General features: G+C 47.5%; 1 protein-coding gene across 1 annotated transcript in view; it reads left to right on the top strand.

The window, feature by feature from the left end:
• LOC131264200 (protein outspread) overlaps positions 1-16986 on the top strand; it is a 204974-nt gene that overhangs the window by 178232 nt on the left and 9756 nt on the right. Inside the window, exon 8 of the mRNA XM_058266489.1 lies at positions 16133-16953. Coding sequence (XP_058122472.1) covers positions 16133-16953 — 821 coding nt within the window. The remainder of the gene's footprint in view (positions 1-16132; positions 16954-16986) is intronic.

Below are 16986 nucleotides of genomic sequence, written 5' to 3'. Positions count from 1 at the left end.
TGTTAGATTGCCTCACGAAGACTCACGAGGCAGCGGGGTGAAGGCGAACCAACAACAACACACCCCCTTTTGCCCTTTCCCTTTTTATTTCTCCGTTGCAGCACCGGTCGTGGAGGAGAGTGTGACTCCGACACCGCCGACCGAAGGGACACCACTCGAAGAAGCAATTGAAAATGATGAGGTAAACAAGCGGTGGCCACCAAAGAGCGAACGGGATGGGGGGGAAAAGTACCATCCGTAAAATAAATGAACCCGAACCCGGCCAACCGTCCCGGGGTCGGACAATCGGTGGGCTTTTAATTGCACAATATATTCAGCCCGTTTATTATTTTAATCCAATACTTTACGGACGCTAATCACATACTTAGCCGCATATAGTTTTGCGCCGATCCGGCCAGAACGCGGTCGGCCATGCTTGGAGTCGTGATGCTGTGTGTGCGGTGGAAAATAAACACCGGCCCGACGATCTTCCGGCGTCGACGGTTGCTGTCGTCACATTTTTCTAGCATGGTCGGGGTGGAAAAAATACGTTAAACATGCTGTTGCTTCCCCTCCCTTGCGACACAGCGTGTGTAACTAAAGTAAATAAGTTTTGCAACAAAAACACCAATTATGTGTCAACCGAACCTTGGCCGGGCTGTAAAATAGCCCGGGTAAATTACGCCCGATAACTACCGTCAAAGGCTTGATCTGAAGACAAATATGGAAGATAAATTACGACCGAAGGGAAGCAACAAAAAAAAACGCGTGTCCTTTCTTGCTTCCTTGATTGACAACCACCGCGACCCGGGGGCCGGGAATGATGTGGAAAGTAAAAGTGAAAAATTCCTTTTGAGGCGAAAACCGGCTGCCGCGAGGCAATGATGGACGGAGCTGTTTCCGATGGCAACAGGAAGAGAAGTCGGTAATCAATCGGGACGGAGCCGATGCGATAATGATGAAAAGGTGTTACTTGATGGAGCAGGTTGTCCGACGGGCAACCGACTGTCGACAACTCCTATTTGCCTAGCGGAGTAAGAAACTTCAGTGCTTAATTAAAACTTAATACCAGGTACTCTTTTAAACCCAAGCATTCGGGGTGAAGTATTTTAAAATCAAATTGCATCCGGAGTTCCTGGGCGTTCTCGATTTTATACGACATTCGACATTGGCGTCGACGTTCCACAACAAGTGCAGCAAAGCCACTTACACAACACACGATACACCCTAAGGTGCAAAGAGCTTGAGACACTTAATTAAATGCGAGTAGGGTTCCGCTCGGGCTAATACTGATGCCGGAGAGATTAGTCCACACGCCAACCGTGTTCGAGGGATTAGGGAATGATTAATAACTTTCCCATAAGCACGGGAACGTGGTTGAGGTGGAACGACGATGTTCTTCGACGCCTTGTTGCTGTCAATCGGTGTCCTTGGGCGTCGAGTTGATTTATGATGCGAACAAACTCTCAACCGATCAAAGGTTCAATTGTACTTTGGCTTAACCCCAAGAATCCGCTTTTCCACATCGCGGTTAATCGATGTTCTTGTTTGATAATTTCAACGACAACAACCTGAAAGACAACTCATACCACACCATTTTCATGTTGGGCAATAATTTACTGTTTCTTTTTAGGTTAAAAACAATTTAATAAAACAATAATCGCCAAACGCAATCTAATTTGGTGTTGCAATTAATTTTAAACTACTGAGGGCAATTCTGAATAATTATAATCATTTAAAAACTCATCGTATAAAGCCTTTACTTTGTTTTGCGTCACGATCGCACGCGTGTGCGTGATCGTCTTTGGAAAACGATTTTCAATCAATGTTACACGATCGATCGCCATTCCGCTCGATCATCTGCAAACGGCGAACTCGCGCCGATGATACGATGAACACATAATCATATATTTATCTCATGTTTTGCAAATTCTTCAAATTAAACCCCGACGATCCTAGGCGGTGGAAGGGGGTGGGGTGTCTGCTTCTTCGCCCCAACCCCGAACCCGGCAGTGGAAACGCGTGGAAAATGTAACTCCAGGATCGTAAATTGGCATTTACCAAAGCGACCCCCGGTTGAGGGTAATGATGATGCTGCTGATGATGATGATAATGATGATTATGATGATGGTCATGATAATGGTAAAATATTACAACCTTTTGCCACGTTGCCTTTCTTCACTCCCACCGCCTTCGAACATTCCGACGCACGTACAAACCCGATTACGCAAACTGTATCGATCCGCCGACACCTAATCCGCGTTCGGAATCGAACTGAAATCCCTTCTTCCCCAAACAACCCCCTTCAGGCTCTGGTTTTAGTTTTACTTTTACCTTTTTGCCCCCGGGGGGAAGGCAGGAAAAGTAAACTCCCGGAGAAAGAGATCGGGTGAACAAAAAAAAAAAGAAAAGCCGTAAGAGAACATCGTCGTCGGTGAAATGACGCCGCAGAAGTTATGTAGCACCTTAATGGCGAATCATTTCCCGTACATGTTTATGGACCGTTTCGCGAGCACACCTCCCCTCCCTCCCCGCACCGGAACAGCACCCCTCCCGTTGACCCGGCGTAAGCTGTAGGTCAGCGGGTGCGATTGGCTGGAGCGAACATTCCGATGCCTGCCTTCGTTCGCTGCAACAATGTTGCACCGGTACCGTTCCGCCGTGTTTAATCGTGTGTCCATGTTTCCATGTTCCGTGATTCTTCGTATGTGGCACCTTTTTTTCCCCCCGGTGTTCCTCCCTTGTCTTTGATCAAGAATGCGGCAGCATCGAACCGTGTCCAAGCTCGGCTCGGGTGCCGAGTCCAAGGCGCCTCCTAGACAGACACGCGTCCTGTGAACCTCGACGTAAGGGTTCGATCGGCTACGGTTGATCCTGTGATTGACCGTCTTTACTGGGGAACAGATAGAACCTCTCTTTAACCTTCAACTCGAGTGGAGTTTGTTTTCGCTTCGATTGCTGAATACCTGACCTCTCCGGAGGGTATCACCAAACCATAACCGTCTCACAATCCCAACTGTAGGTGAGCTCAACAAGTGATCTTTCAGTATGGGTTTGTTCTAAAGAAAACGTTCTTCTCGGAAGTCCAGCACACCTGAACTTGCTGGCACCATCGGAGGGACATAAAAATAAATATCGAATCGAAGTTCACATTTTTCTACCGATTAAACCCTTTTGAGGTTCACTAGGTGCGGTTTTTATGGCAACAACAGCAATCGTAAAACTGCAGCTTTGCATTTATCGATTCAATTTTTCGCTATGTCCTCCGAAAAATAAATCCCTAGACTAACCCCTCCCTCCCACTCGCTCCCAATAGGCCACTGCGAAAGTGTACGGCTCAGGTTGAACACTTTTATTTTTATGGTCACCTCTTAAACTGCATTTGCCACCGCTGCTCCTCTCGCAAGGGAGTTCGTGACCGTTCCGAAGCACTGGTCCGTGGACGTGAACACACACGCCAAAGTAAACACGATGGCACTTAGGCGCAAATTGTTGCCGCTGCCGGGCGACTCCGAGCTGCAGCTGCCACCTCCCAAGGCAAGGGCAGTAAAACTGACAGCCTAACAGCGGTGCAAGTTGATCTAAACTGACATATTATTATTATTACATCATCGCTGGGAACCGTTGCGTCGGGCCGGGACGTCCGGTTCGGTTCCGAACTCGCTGTCAAAACGGTGTGTCTGTCTCCTCCGTCGTTGGCCCCGTCACAAATAATTGTCGGCGTGTCACTTATCCTCAGGAGACTAAGACACATGGAGACACCGCATGGAACGAAACAAGAGCGTGCAACTAAAACACATGCGTTGGAACTTGTCTATATTGGGGAGTTGAGTTTAAAATTGGAACTTAACGCCATTGTGAGTCCAAATTGCTGGAACTCCAGGAACCAGGATCTTCCGTCGGGTTGAGTAATTCGGGATTGTGGTAACTTGCACTTCCACGTGTCAGTTGATTCTCTTAGCCGACGCCAATTAAAAGTCAATTCATAAAAATGCAAATTTGTGGCCCTCCCACGGATATACGGGTGGTGCGTGTGCGTGTGTGCCCATAGGCTTGATGCATCTGAGAGACCCACGAAGGAATGTGAATCGTGTGTCGTACTAGAACGAGAACCAATTTAGCGCAACACTACGCTTAAAACCTGCGCTCGATGGCGCAACTCTTCCTCCGAGTATAAGAGTCCGGGAAGGCGGAGGAGGATTATAGATGAGATGAGGGTAGCTCGTCCGCGTCCACTCTTGCCGTGGGGAGGGGTTGAGCACTCGATCTTGCAGGGTTCGGTCTTAATTGGTATCGTTGCGATCATATTCTCGCATCATTGGGCACACTTCAATTAATATTTATGGTCTTCGAATCGAATCGCGTCGCCCTGAAGAAGCGGTAGAAGAAGAAGGTCGGTGATGGTAGGGGTGGTGGTGGTGATGGTGGCTAATGTTCGTGTCAGGCTGCTTCGAGCAATTTAGAGAGGTTGGTGGAGTGGAGGATGATAGACTCTGGTCGACAGTGCAACAACAAACAAACACTAATTTAAATGTACAACCCGTCTGTGCATATACACACACACACACACACGTGGTGCCAATATCAAACAACGTTCCGCGCCTGGGTCAAGCTCCGGCAGAATTCTAGTACCTATAAATCACCCTTTCTGTGGTTTGTGGCTCCCTCCAATCCCTTTCCCCGATGTCGCTTACTCCAACTTCGTTCCGGGGAGAGGTGCATCAACCCGTGCAGGCTTGCAGAAGCAGCTTAATCGAGCCAGGAACCGAGCAAGAACCGACCCCGATTTCCCCGGCCCGGCTCTTCAGCGTCCAAGCGATCCAATGCGATCATTATCGCAAAATTGCATATGCACAACAGCCAACCAACAACTGCACGCTATATCCAACCCAGTTGTGGGTGGATGTGTGGTGTGCGCGCGCATGTGTGGTAAATGTGGGTGCGCTTCACCCCCGGGGGAGGATCAGTATTGGGGGTGGAATCGGTTAGCAATCGGTTGGGAAAAGAGAATTTATTAATACGATCGCTCAGCAGCAGCGATGCTTCTACTTGTGAGGCGCAAGCCAGCTCCACTCTTCCGTGGGTCGACCACTTTTCCTAAGAGATGTGATCCGCTGGCCGGCAGATGAGATGGCGATGAGATATGCGATCTAAAACGGAATGCCCAACTGGTGGATAATTGGGCATAAATCAATCATAAAGCAGACGTAGTGATATTCAGCTGGTTGCCGATCGAACCAGACGAATAATCACCATATTTTGTTACATAAATATTGATTTAAAACCTCAGGTCCTAGATGGTACGATGATGAACCCGATACAAATCGTTATGATCTACATGCGCATGGAAATCGGATCCGTATTTATCTGATCTCAGATCAGAAACCACAATCGATCCCCGCGCACAGGTTGTGCAATATGAGCTGCATCGTTCGATTGTATCGTCAATACCGAAGACCGTTTTCCACGGAAGTTGTAGATCTGATTCACCAACAGGTGTTAGATTTACGCTTCTTCTCTGCTGGCCCGTAACTTTCACCCCCTCGAGCCCCGGGAGTCGCGTGGAGTCGCACTAAGCGTGTTGTCATTTTCTGCCTGCCCATGAACTGCGCCACGATCGCCCTAAAGGGATAGATTTCGTAGGGAGAGAAAGACGCTAGGCATAGTCGGGATAAACGCGTGTAAAGTGGGCAGGTTAATATTTGCTCCCCTTTCGCCCCATCCCCCTCCGGCACGAATGTACACCGTCCGAACGCAGCATGCAACCGCAATGTTGAACCTGCGGAGGAGAGATAACTTATCATTATCCCGGACAGAAACCGACCATTTCGAACATACGCTATGAAATGTGAGACTTGTCATAACACGCTACCAATCCCACACCCCGCCCCATGTCACACACACACACACACGCGCGCGTTGTGGCCACAGGGGAACACGCGGTGGCGGGGAAGGTTCTCACGAGCGCAATCGAATCGCAATCTGATCGGTCGGTTTTGGTCTTCTTCCTCGTGTGTGGAGTGTTGGGTTGGTTGGGCCGCTAGGCTTAAAATAGAACCTTCGTCCATATCCTTCAAACAGGGCCGAGGAAGCTCCACTCTCGCATGAATCTATTCCCGAGACCGAATGAAAACGAAAACGAACACACAGCTCCACGAAAACGATTGCCTGCGCGGGAAAAACAATCCATAAATTATAACAAATATTCATGTTGTTACGGGTCTTGGTGAGGTGAGGAGAGGAAAAGGAGAAGGTTTGGGGCAGCAATAGGTCCATTCTCCTGTGGTCTATTGCCTACCGCGTGGAATAACACGCCATAATTTTGTGCTCAGTCCCTTTCGGAGTGTCGGTTCCTGTGGAGTTCCCAGCGCGTTGCGCCTGCCGCCTTTTGCCGCGGTCTTCAGGATGGGAAAAGCTTCCTTCGCACAGCTTGAGACCCCCCTCCCCCTCTCACCTCGCCATCGCAAGGTAAACATTGGCCGATTCGATTCCATTTTCGCTTCTGGCGTTCTGGCCCCACAAAGATAGATCATAGCCGGTGCGAAGCGAAAAGATGGAGTGGATGGCTACACGCAGCCGTTCGGGGTCATCACTACTTGCCCCGGCCGAGCGCGCGACCGTGACCGTGAAGGACTCTAGCAGGCCTCCCACCCCACCCTGCCACCCGGTCCTCGTGTCCGCTCTGGCGGTCGGTGGAAATGATATGAGTGATGCATAAATAATTACACTCTCCCGGGGTACACGATGAGTGGCGCTCATGACTGGCGCATCTCGGCCGGCATGGGGCCAGATCCATGGCTTCCTCTAATAGATCCTCGGGCCTCCTGCACGCAGCGCGCCCGGCTAGATCTCGAGCAGGATCGCACCGTCTCTAGCTTCTGGTCGATGACGATCGCGGTGGACGATAATTGGGGCCCTTGTTTTGAAGGGTTCAGCTCCAGTCGTGGGACATCCCGGGAGGACTCGGGAGCGTAAGAAGCAAAGTAAGGGGGAAAAACCCCTCAAGAACTAGACTTCCATCACGGACGGGCGTAGAACTCTACAGAATTTTTTTCTCCTCCGCTCGAGTCTCTCTAAGCGTCGTCTGGACGGAACCGTCTACCACTTTTCCACCCGTGCAACGCAAGCCAAGGTCTGCCTTTTTTCCGTGCGGAACAATTACCTCCCAGCGACTCGGAAGAGGTCCCCGCTTACTCTCCCGGACGCACGGGTAATCGATGCTAGTTAGTAAGGTCCATTTCAGTCCCGATGGACGGAAGAAGCCCGGAGAAGAACTACTGCGGGCTCCGCTAATCAACGGAGCAATTTGCATAAAAATTAACCGGTAATACGAACAAATTAAAGCCAAACAAATGAGTGGCAATTAGTTTGGCGGCCTGTATCGTCGAGATGCGTTTTGTGCACACAAACGGTGACACGAACAAAAGTGAAGAGGAGCAAATGAAAACCAAACGGATGGATTCTCTTCCAATTTCTCGTTCGGAACAGAATGATTCATGGAACCAACCTTCCATTGGTTTATGTTTGTTCTACTGGAATGTTCCTATCAGGGCTCAAGGCTCGAACAATATGAAAATTGTTTCACGATTCTCCTCCGTACCAGCACCTCCTTCTATTCGCTATTCTCACTGAGGACTTCCTAAGACTTGAGTCACTAGTTTCTAGATTCTAGATTTTTTCACGTTCGCACCTTTCGCGTGTAAAGGTTACAGCTGTGGTGGGAACTGTAACACCACTTCGGCATCAGCAGTGCTCGATCGATATGAGAAATGTTACCAACCAAAGCATTCCCACCGAACAACTGCTTGAGAACGCTTGTGGACGCCAAGATCAATCGAATCTGCGTCCAAACGAAAACACGATGTTCTACCTCGCGTTTGCCTTTTTATGTTTTTCCTCGCCGTTCTTGTCTCCCGCATGGAAAACTATGTGTTAACAAGTAGAACATAATTTGCGTGCCACAGTATAGTGTTCGCCTTCCGTACTGTTGGTGACTTTGTATGCATATTTGTTCGCCAAGTTGCTTGCTCGAAAAATTGGATAGATTTCGAGAGAAAAAGGATTTGTATAGAGTTGTGTAATTCCGATTCAGATTAATTTTTAGAAAACTAAGAACCAAAAAATGGATAGAGAGGCCCCCCTTTTTTTCCACATGATCCACGCCAATGAAAGAAACATCAAGATTCATGGAAGATCTATGAAAGATTCATGAAGAGGTTTCGTAAGATTTATCAATTTTTAAAGATTCAAATCCCAAAAGATTCTTGAATCAATATGAATGAATCTTAGGTGATAGATTCATATGAATGAACATATTTAACACTAGAGTTACCCGGATTTTGACTGATGTTTGTTTAGTATAATTTTTCTTAAAGCTTGTTTATGATTTAGTATTTTTCGGTTTGCACTATGCACTATGCGGATGCGTTAGAATTTATTAATAACAGTTAAATGGATATTTGTTATTGAATTTTTATTTTTCAGCATTCGCTAAGAACAAAATCTATCATTGATGAGGCGTTACAACAACAAATCTATCCTTTTGTTACACTTAATTAATCCCAGTTCCACATCTTATTAAGTTCACTAGGCAGTGTTCCCTTAAGAATCAATTTAAGCGAAGCCGTGTGAGATTACGAAACCCTTCAGGTGTCCAAATAAAATACCGCTTTTGATCGCTGCCAATTAATGAGTTTGCAGTGACACAGGGGTTGATCTTCAGAGATCCCCGTATGCGCCCGTACCGTGTCAACGGATGCATATCACTGTATCGACAGATTATGGTGTCGAGGTCAACACCACCACCAACTCCGTCTTGTCTGACCCCCGGGTATCCCACCACCAAACGACGCTGTTTTACATCTTGCTGCACAACACTTCTGGCCGCCAATTATTGGTTCGCGGCTTCGGTCGGGCTCACATCAGTTTTGTCATCGGTTCAGTTCCGGGGGGGATTATAAAAGAAGCAAGCGGCCGTAAAGGAAACCGAAACAAACGGCTCGTCCTCCAGCGAGCGAACAAAAATCGATCGTAAAAACATCGTCATTCACTTCGTGTGTGTGCGCGCGCGCGCAAACGTTAAACTTTAATGTCTCATTATCGGGGGGAGGACGAGTAGCCTAGCGGTGGCCGTTTTTATTGGAGGATTATTTTCGCTAGAGCTCCAGCGCTCCGTGGTGTAACGAGTTGGAGTCGGAGCCCTAGGCCAATGGTCACTAACGGCCGAGATTTACATCGTTGCCTGCATGGGGTCTTACAGGCTTTACCAGCTTAAGGGTTTGAACTTGAATGGATTCGCCGCGACTGAAATCAATTAGCGTTATCGATGTTTATCGAGGATTTCAATTTTGATTTTACTTCCCATTTGTTTGGCTCCCAAATGAACAAATGAAAACATTGAACCACACAGATGAAGGCCAAATTTAAACGAAACGATATTTTTCTAACTTTATCGTTAGAATAAACTTTAATTTTAAGGACTCATTTGTTTGGATTTAAGTGCAGGAATTTACAGCTCAATCTATGTCCTTTTCCCCCCTTTTTGCTGGGTTCAGCTTTACGATAGATTGCACTTTCCACACGCACACCGACCGTTCCCGGTTACGATTGTCTTAATCACGTTCGTTCCTGATTTACTGCTACCGTTAATGATGTGCTTGTTTTGCTGGCTGGCGATTTTTAATAACCAAACCTATAAACGCACGGCCAGATTGAGTTTTCTCCGCCAACATCACCTCACGCGGCGGGCGGAAATTAGTGGCTTATTTACTTTATACATTTAATGTTTGTTATTACGTATTACACTGCGTACGTATGCGACCGATCCGATCCGAGCGGCTGGGAGTTTCCTTCACCTTCTCGAAGTCATTACCGTACAACTCCCGTGCACGGCCTTGCCTATGGTCCCGGTCCTGGGTTCCCTTTCCGGGGAGCCGAAAGAGAAAACCCTCCCCTAGGACGATAATGAGCTTGCCGATTCCGCCCCAACACGAGCGGGTTTGCGAGAGGTGGAGAGGGGGAGGTCTAATGAGAGTCATCGGTCGGGTGGATCGGAGTACTGGAATTCCATTTTCATCCCGCGCTCGGCAGGACTTAAGACCACATCCTCATCCACGTCAGTTTGCCCGACGTTGATGAGTTGCGGTCGATCCATTCCCTTTGACGGACTGATATCCCTTTTGCTACGGATCGGTCAGAAGGGACGATATGTCGATCACACACACACACACACGAGGAGCAGCAAGATCGGCGCTGTACTAATGCGTGCGTCTCATCAAAACGCAACAACCGCAAACAACCAGACACGGGAGGGAAGGCCATCGGCTTTGAGCGACTTTTTAATGGAAAAGCAATAAAACTTACCCTTCGTCGGGGACGTCCTGTGGCTACCGAAACGGGGGAGGAATAAAGGGGGGGGGGGGGGAGGTGTAACACCCCACCCATTATGTCGCCCATGGACCATGCAGTTCCATTATGCAGGAAGAACTCTGCACTAGCATTTTCCACCTTTTTCCTTGTCCTTTTTCCCCCTTTCCCGATGACAACACGCTGATGGCGTCAATTCGACGTAATTGTGTACTTCATTTTCTTGCTTTGGTTTTTTCCTTGGTAAAACAATTTCAACCCCTGTTTTGTGTTTGTCTGGTGATGTTTTTATTGTCCAGCATTATGCTTCATTAAGACACCTTCCGCAATGTTAAATGAGGCTGCACTTCGCCGGGCAGCATATTTTACATACAGATATCCTATTGTAATGGTAATTTTCTTTTTATTGCCCGATCGATAAGCTTGTTACGGGAGCAACGTATAGTCAGGGCATGTTGCAGCGACAATTAGCGCATGCCCGGCATGTTTTCGCCTGCGGGATGATGCTCGAAACGAGCTGATGGTGTTGAGTTTGTCGTATCGAAGTTGATTAAAATCGTCGTAAATCATAATAAAGCGGAAAATTCTCTAAAGATCAAGCCATGATCGCAAAAAGAATATGCCTTCAATATACATTGGCATATTTTGCTTCATTTTAAATTGGATTTAAAACCACTATCACGCGTGTTTCACATTCTATCACTGTTTGTTGCCATGTACAAAGCAACATTAATGAATGATTTCTTCTGCTAATCGATTCAACTTTTTACCCGTTAATGACCAATTATGTGTACCTTTTCAAGCCTTTTCGTTAGCAAATTGCGTGACAATGCGAAGCCAACTGGGGGCCCGTGTACCGGGCGCCACTAATGGCCACGCGAGGTTTCCACGTCGTGCCACCACTCCAAACACATGACGTTGTGGACCCAGCATACGTGAATCATAATATTGGACTTTTTTCAGCCGCATAGACTGAAGCCAACCTTGATGCTAGATCACACCCATCTTTTGGCATTGAGTGGAGCAGGGGGAAAAAAGGGAATTGCTCTCGGGACAAAGGTGCCCGGCCACACTTCTAGTTCTCGTGCTGGCCTTTGGCGGCACCTTCGAAGTTGCTCGATTTGGTTGGCGCTCATAAAACGCCAATCCGGGGAGAGTGTTTGGATTTTATTGATCTTCAACCTCGCACGAGCCGGATTACGCCTATCTGGACGAAGGCGCCACCCTCTTCGGGTCCTATTTTGAACCAGTATTGCACACAAACACCCATACGTCTCTCTTTGATGGGATCGACCTTCGATTCGGGTGTCGATGGTGTGACCTCATGCTCGGCATAAAATTTGGCACTGACTATCCCAGCGCAGCATAAAACATACCCCGTCCGCAAGCGATCGTGCGATCGTGCGGGATTGCGCGCGCCAACCCACAACCCACGAAACTAAACAACTTTATGTTGAGTGCGACCGAATATCGAAACTTCCCTTCGTAGCACCAATTTGTCAGGAACCGAACAAGGTCCGCAGCATAAAAAAGGGAAACACTCGCGAGATGTTCACACTGGCCCGCTTATTAACACTTGCCACAGAGCATTCACGGAGCGTACCATAGTGTTTAACGCTTCCTCTAAAGTCGAAGTCTGTTCTGCTCTAGCGTCCAGCGTGACTCATTCGTGGCTCCCGCGCTGGGCATGTTCGGCACCAATGGTGGAAAAGAAACGTGACTTCTACTCACCCAACACCGACGATGATTAGTGGGTCAATAGTTTAAGGACAATTAGAGCCGCTTTCCGTTCTCTTCTGGTCGTCGATCTTGTGCGTTTATGCAAACGCTGCGGGAACCACGCATATTTCGAACAAGTTCTTTTAAAAATATTCTAAATAAACGAGAGAATGTCTTGCTATAAATGCATAAACTTATATAAGCTCGGGTAATTTAATATACACCTTTTAGGTGAAAAACGTTCTCAAAGTTCATTGTTAGAAATCTTTCCCAAATTATCACAGAACAATTCTCTAACATTTCTTTTATAACCATCAATGGTATATAAAGACATTAAAATTTTTAAAATAATTATTAAAACAAAGAATGAAAAGAGAACTATTTTATTTCAAGTAGTTCGGCATAATGGCAAAACAAGTGAGGCAGAACGTCAACGGTTGTTTAAGAAGAACTATTTGTCAAGATTTGATATTTATTGTAAACGTTGTCGTGGCCACTTTAAGACGTTTAGAAAACTCTATTTCCAGGCCCAAATAAAAATTCGTTTCGAAATTCCAAAAAAATCGAAATATTTTGAAAGTAAATCATTTGTGAGCAATGAGATGATTTAGTTCGGACCGTAGCAAATGTTATAAGTTTAAAAAGCCTGAGTGATCAGCCAAAAATATTTATTCTGCCTCATTTTTGCAGCCAGAATACAAGGATTGTTGCATTTATTTTGACTATTAGTCGCATAACATATTGGAGAACTTTATCAGTGTATGTTTCTTACCTATTTTTAACACTTTTTATAGCTTAAACTGTGATCTTATAATCTCACAACGTTTCAGATTTGATTTGCTTAATTAACGTAGAGCCATGAAATTCATAAAAGAACAATATATTGAATAACCTAATGGTCGTTTTTCATTGAAGTACATAAATTATAAAATTGCACCATTAATCTAAAAACGAGCTAATTCATTTTACCCCAACGCTGCATATGGCATCTCTTTTCCTAGAACTAAACAAACAGCAAGAATTTTCTACGAAATGTTGAAACAAACCTTGTCATGTCTTTTCAAATTAAATACATTTATCATTCAAAGGCTTTTGCCATCATCGATTGTAGCACGCTGACACTTCTGATCTGATTCAATGCCCAGTCTAGAACCATAAACACTCACTCCTCATTCTCACACGCCTCGCGATATGTCCATCACAGCATAACAATCTCACACGCCACACACACGCGATCGCAATCGGGCCTAATTGCACCTCGCCTTAATTCCCTTTCCAGCGGACAAAATAAAAACGCAGCATAGTTTCGAGCGGGCATTGAATGGGGTGGGGGCTGCCTGGTCAAACGTAGCTTGCAAAAACAGGATCTTTTCTACAAGAAAACAATATACAAGAATGGATTTACAATGAAAAAAGAAAAGGGAAAACCAAATCTGACCATAACCGTTGAGCAGATCCGGACGAACTTTAGCCTCGCTCGCATCACACCTCACCGTGCGCTCGGGGATCGTTCGTTCGGGTGGGAAAAGCCTTGAACTTTCCTCACGCATCCGGCCCGCGACCACCAGGCATATCACACCGATGGTCCGTTTAAGGATTTGAGAGTGAAGGGTTGCCGCCAAACAACAGAGCCCTCCTTGCTCTAGGCACCATCGTTAACCATACACGACGCGAGCAATTTTGGCGCGCCGAAGAAAATGGCATGCAAGAAGTGACGTTCCGGTGGCGGTTCACTTCCGCAGTCCACCGAGCCAAACAATTAGAGTATCGATCAGGAGGATATATCCTACCTTCACGCCATTTGCACCGGCGACAGGCAAGATAATGATAGCTTTTAATATTTCTTAACGATCGACACGTCCGGAGCAGTACAGCGTGAGGAGGAAACAAGTGGCGCGACAACGCCTCGGACAGTCAGAACCTTTCAACACCGTCGCTCAAAAGATGACGACCGAAAGAGCAGACGCTTTTTAGGAGCCAAAGAAAAATAAGGCACTCCTTTACCGAACTGTTGTTTGGAGCCCCGTAAGGAGTTTCAGTTCCTCGTCGGTTTGAGGTCTTTTCCGGCAGCATAAAAGCCTTCTAGAATAGAGCAGCAAAAGTAGTTCCTGACGGTAAGGTAGAACACAACCTCAAATGGCACACTGGCACACAGCCATTCCGATGGCGCATTCCTGATGCTGCTGGTTCTCAGGGGCTTTACCTTTTTCCCACAAACTGCTACCTCATCCGAACACGATGGGGAGTGCCTTGTGCTGTTGGGTTGTCTGCACCGAGGCTCCAAATGAAGCCATCTAGGGTCAAATATTGTTTTTTTTTTCAGTACTGTTCGTGCGTGCCTGTTCGAAAAGGCGTTTGAATACCATATCTAATGCCAAACCGTCGTCCATCGATTAAGCTATCGAGACGGTGAGCGAGCGGGTCGTATGGTCGTTTGCTTCGGAACAGGCTTTTAATTGAATTTATTTGTTACTTTTGCGTGTCATGTCATTTAGGAGACCTGTTTTCTATTCTTTTTCTCACTCGTTGTTTGTTTCTTTCAACAACCGCTTTTTAAGGCTTTTCAAACTCGGAAACCTACTACAGCATCCCGTCGGTCCCGCCCCCCTTCGGTGGTTTTTGCCGAATCCCACAGCACCCCGTTAGACGCCTATGGTGTTGTTGTCCTTGTTAATGAGTAGTTTTACAACAACGTGCTGGCAATCCACGAAGCTCGGCACTGCCAAAGATGCGACGCTGGAATGTTGTAGCGTTCGTCCGCGGACTGTCGGTGTACGAAACGAACTAAAAAAAAACACCTGAACTGAGCCGCCGGAGGTTCGGTGTGAAGGTTTCGCCGACAAGCCCGTGCCTGTGACACGATTATAACGATGTTTGGGAGCCTTGCACGGTTCGGTGTGTGCCAATGATTCCATTTCTCATGCACCGCCTCCCAGGTGCCCCCCGGTGGCAAGGCTGGTTTTATTGTCGAAGGAATTTTGTAGCCATGTTTTCGCGTACGCAACGACATTAGATTGATTTACAGGCGCTGGGAAATATATTTCCCGTACGGTGCCAACCGGCGATCGGATAATGAGAAGGTGCTTAATCTGTCAATTATTGTCTTGTGCTTGCTTCACACAAGGACAATGGATTAAAATAATTTAAGTTAATTTTTCAATAAAAAGCTTCAAGAGTCGGTGTATGTTAATTGCACATCCCTCTTTTTAAGACTTTAGGATGCTCTAAAGCAAATCAAGAACATTTTAAGATAAGTCTCTTTTACATTTTTTTTCGAACAAAATATACTTGTTTATTGAGAGTGAATGTTGATTTTGTTGAACGGGAAGAGGATCTTTGAATTTTAACCAGAACTTCATTGGTTGTTAGAATACAATTAACATACCTTACACAACACAACGTCGAACGAGGAGCACAAAATGCTACAAATCCATGCGCATAACTCAACCTCGAGTGCATCCGGCTTCACGCTGATCGCCGTAAACATGTTGCAAGCGAAAGGAATAGTAAATCCGCATATTTTTGTCCCCCTCCACCGCCGATGTTTCCACACATTTGAAAATCAAATGCAATTCCATCCATGTTTCGCTTCCAGCACCCCCGGAGCAACGACTTGACAACGATGAGCTTGACTTACAAATCATATGATGATGGCAGGTGGAGGGGAGGGGTAAAAAATGCTCGAGAAAAATCAAGAAAACAGTACACTGCAATTATCACCTTTAAGAAGCATCCGACCAAGGACGGAACGCAAAGTAATCGCGTCGACTTATCTGACTGGTCGATCGGGGAGTATTTTTTCTTTATTAATTCCGCTGAAGCGCAGGGTTTTTTAATGTGGAGGAACTTAATGCACCTTCGTTGGGCACGGGGTGGCAGCAAAAAAGTAAAACGCCGCTGAAAATGCCACCATCATTCGCTGATCTGAGACTCATAATTACAAGCATCATATCACCGGCGAGAATGACAACGGTCGAATACACACCGGGATGGGGACTCGGAGTGAGTGAGATCGAATTTTTATACTAAAGTGCGTGTCTCTCCTTTCTCTCTCTCTTTTCCCTTGCAGCATCCAAGTGTTTGCTGCTCGATGGAGGCGCGGGGTCGGAGATGCGCGCGCGCGACGAACCAAAGCTGAAGGATATCGCCAACACGATCACGAACGTCAACCGCTGGAGCAGCCCCTGCATCACGGACAGTCTGTCGCTGACGGCCGGCGCAGATCATCTCGAGAAGCCGACGAGCCCGCGGGACGAAAACACCGTCCCGCCGCAGTACACCAACGGTGGAACCGGCGGTGGAGGAGGAGGTGGTGGCGGTAGTGGCGGCAACAACGGTGGAACCAGTGCGGCTAATGGTACGGGGGGTGGAAGTGTCGTTGGGACGCCGCTCCAGATGCGACCACACTCGCTCACCATCCCCTCGAGTGCGCCAGCCATCGTGTCGGCCATTGTGAAGAAAATTCCGACGTCCACCGGCGGTGCGGGGGGCGGCAAGATGGGTCAGCAGGGCCAGCAGCTACTGCATTCGGCCGCCTCTAGTCCGAAGCTGAAGCCTAGTCAAACGCACGAACGGGGCGACCCGGACGGCGACTGCGGCATGGACGAGGCGCCCGCCAGCTACCTCGGCAAGAACTCGGAACACAGGAGCGGGGGAGGGGGCGGTGCGGAGGCGGATCTTCTGCACGCGAAGAAGGGTTGGCTGCTGAAGCAGGACGTGCGGTCGGGCGACTGGAGCAAGCACTGGTTCACGCTGCGAGGGGCCGCCCTGTTCTACTACCGGGACCCGGTGGCGGAGGAGAAGGGCGTGCTGGACGGGGTACTGGACGTGAACAGCATCACCACCATCGCGGAGGTGCCAGTCAGCAAGGGCTACGGTTTTCAGTTGACGGTAAGTTTCGAAACAAGAGTCTTTAAGTTTTGG

This window comes from Anopheles coustani, chromosome 2 (genome assembly GCF_943734705.1).
Source record: "Anopheles coustani chromosome 2, idAnoCousDA_361_x.2, whole genome shotgun sequence".
Taxonomy (NCBI): domain Eukaryota; kingdom Metazoa; phylum Arthropoda; class Insecta; order Diptera; family Culicidae; genus Anopheles; species Anopheles coustani.
The sequence above is the reverse complement of the archived record's forward strand: the minus strand, read 5'-3'. Positions and strand labels throughout refer to the sequence as shown.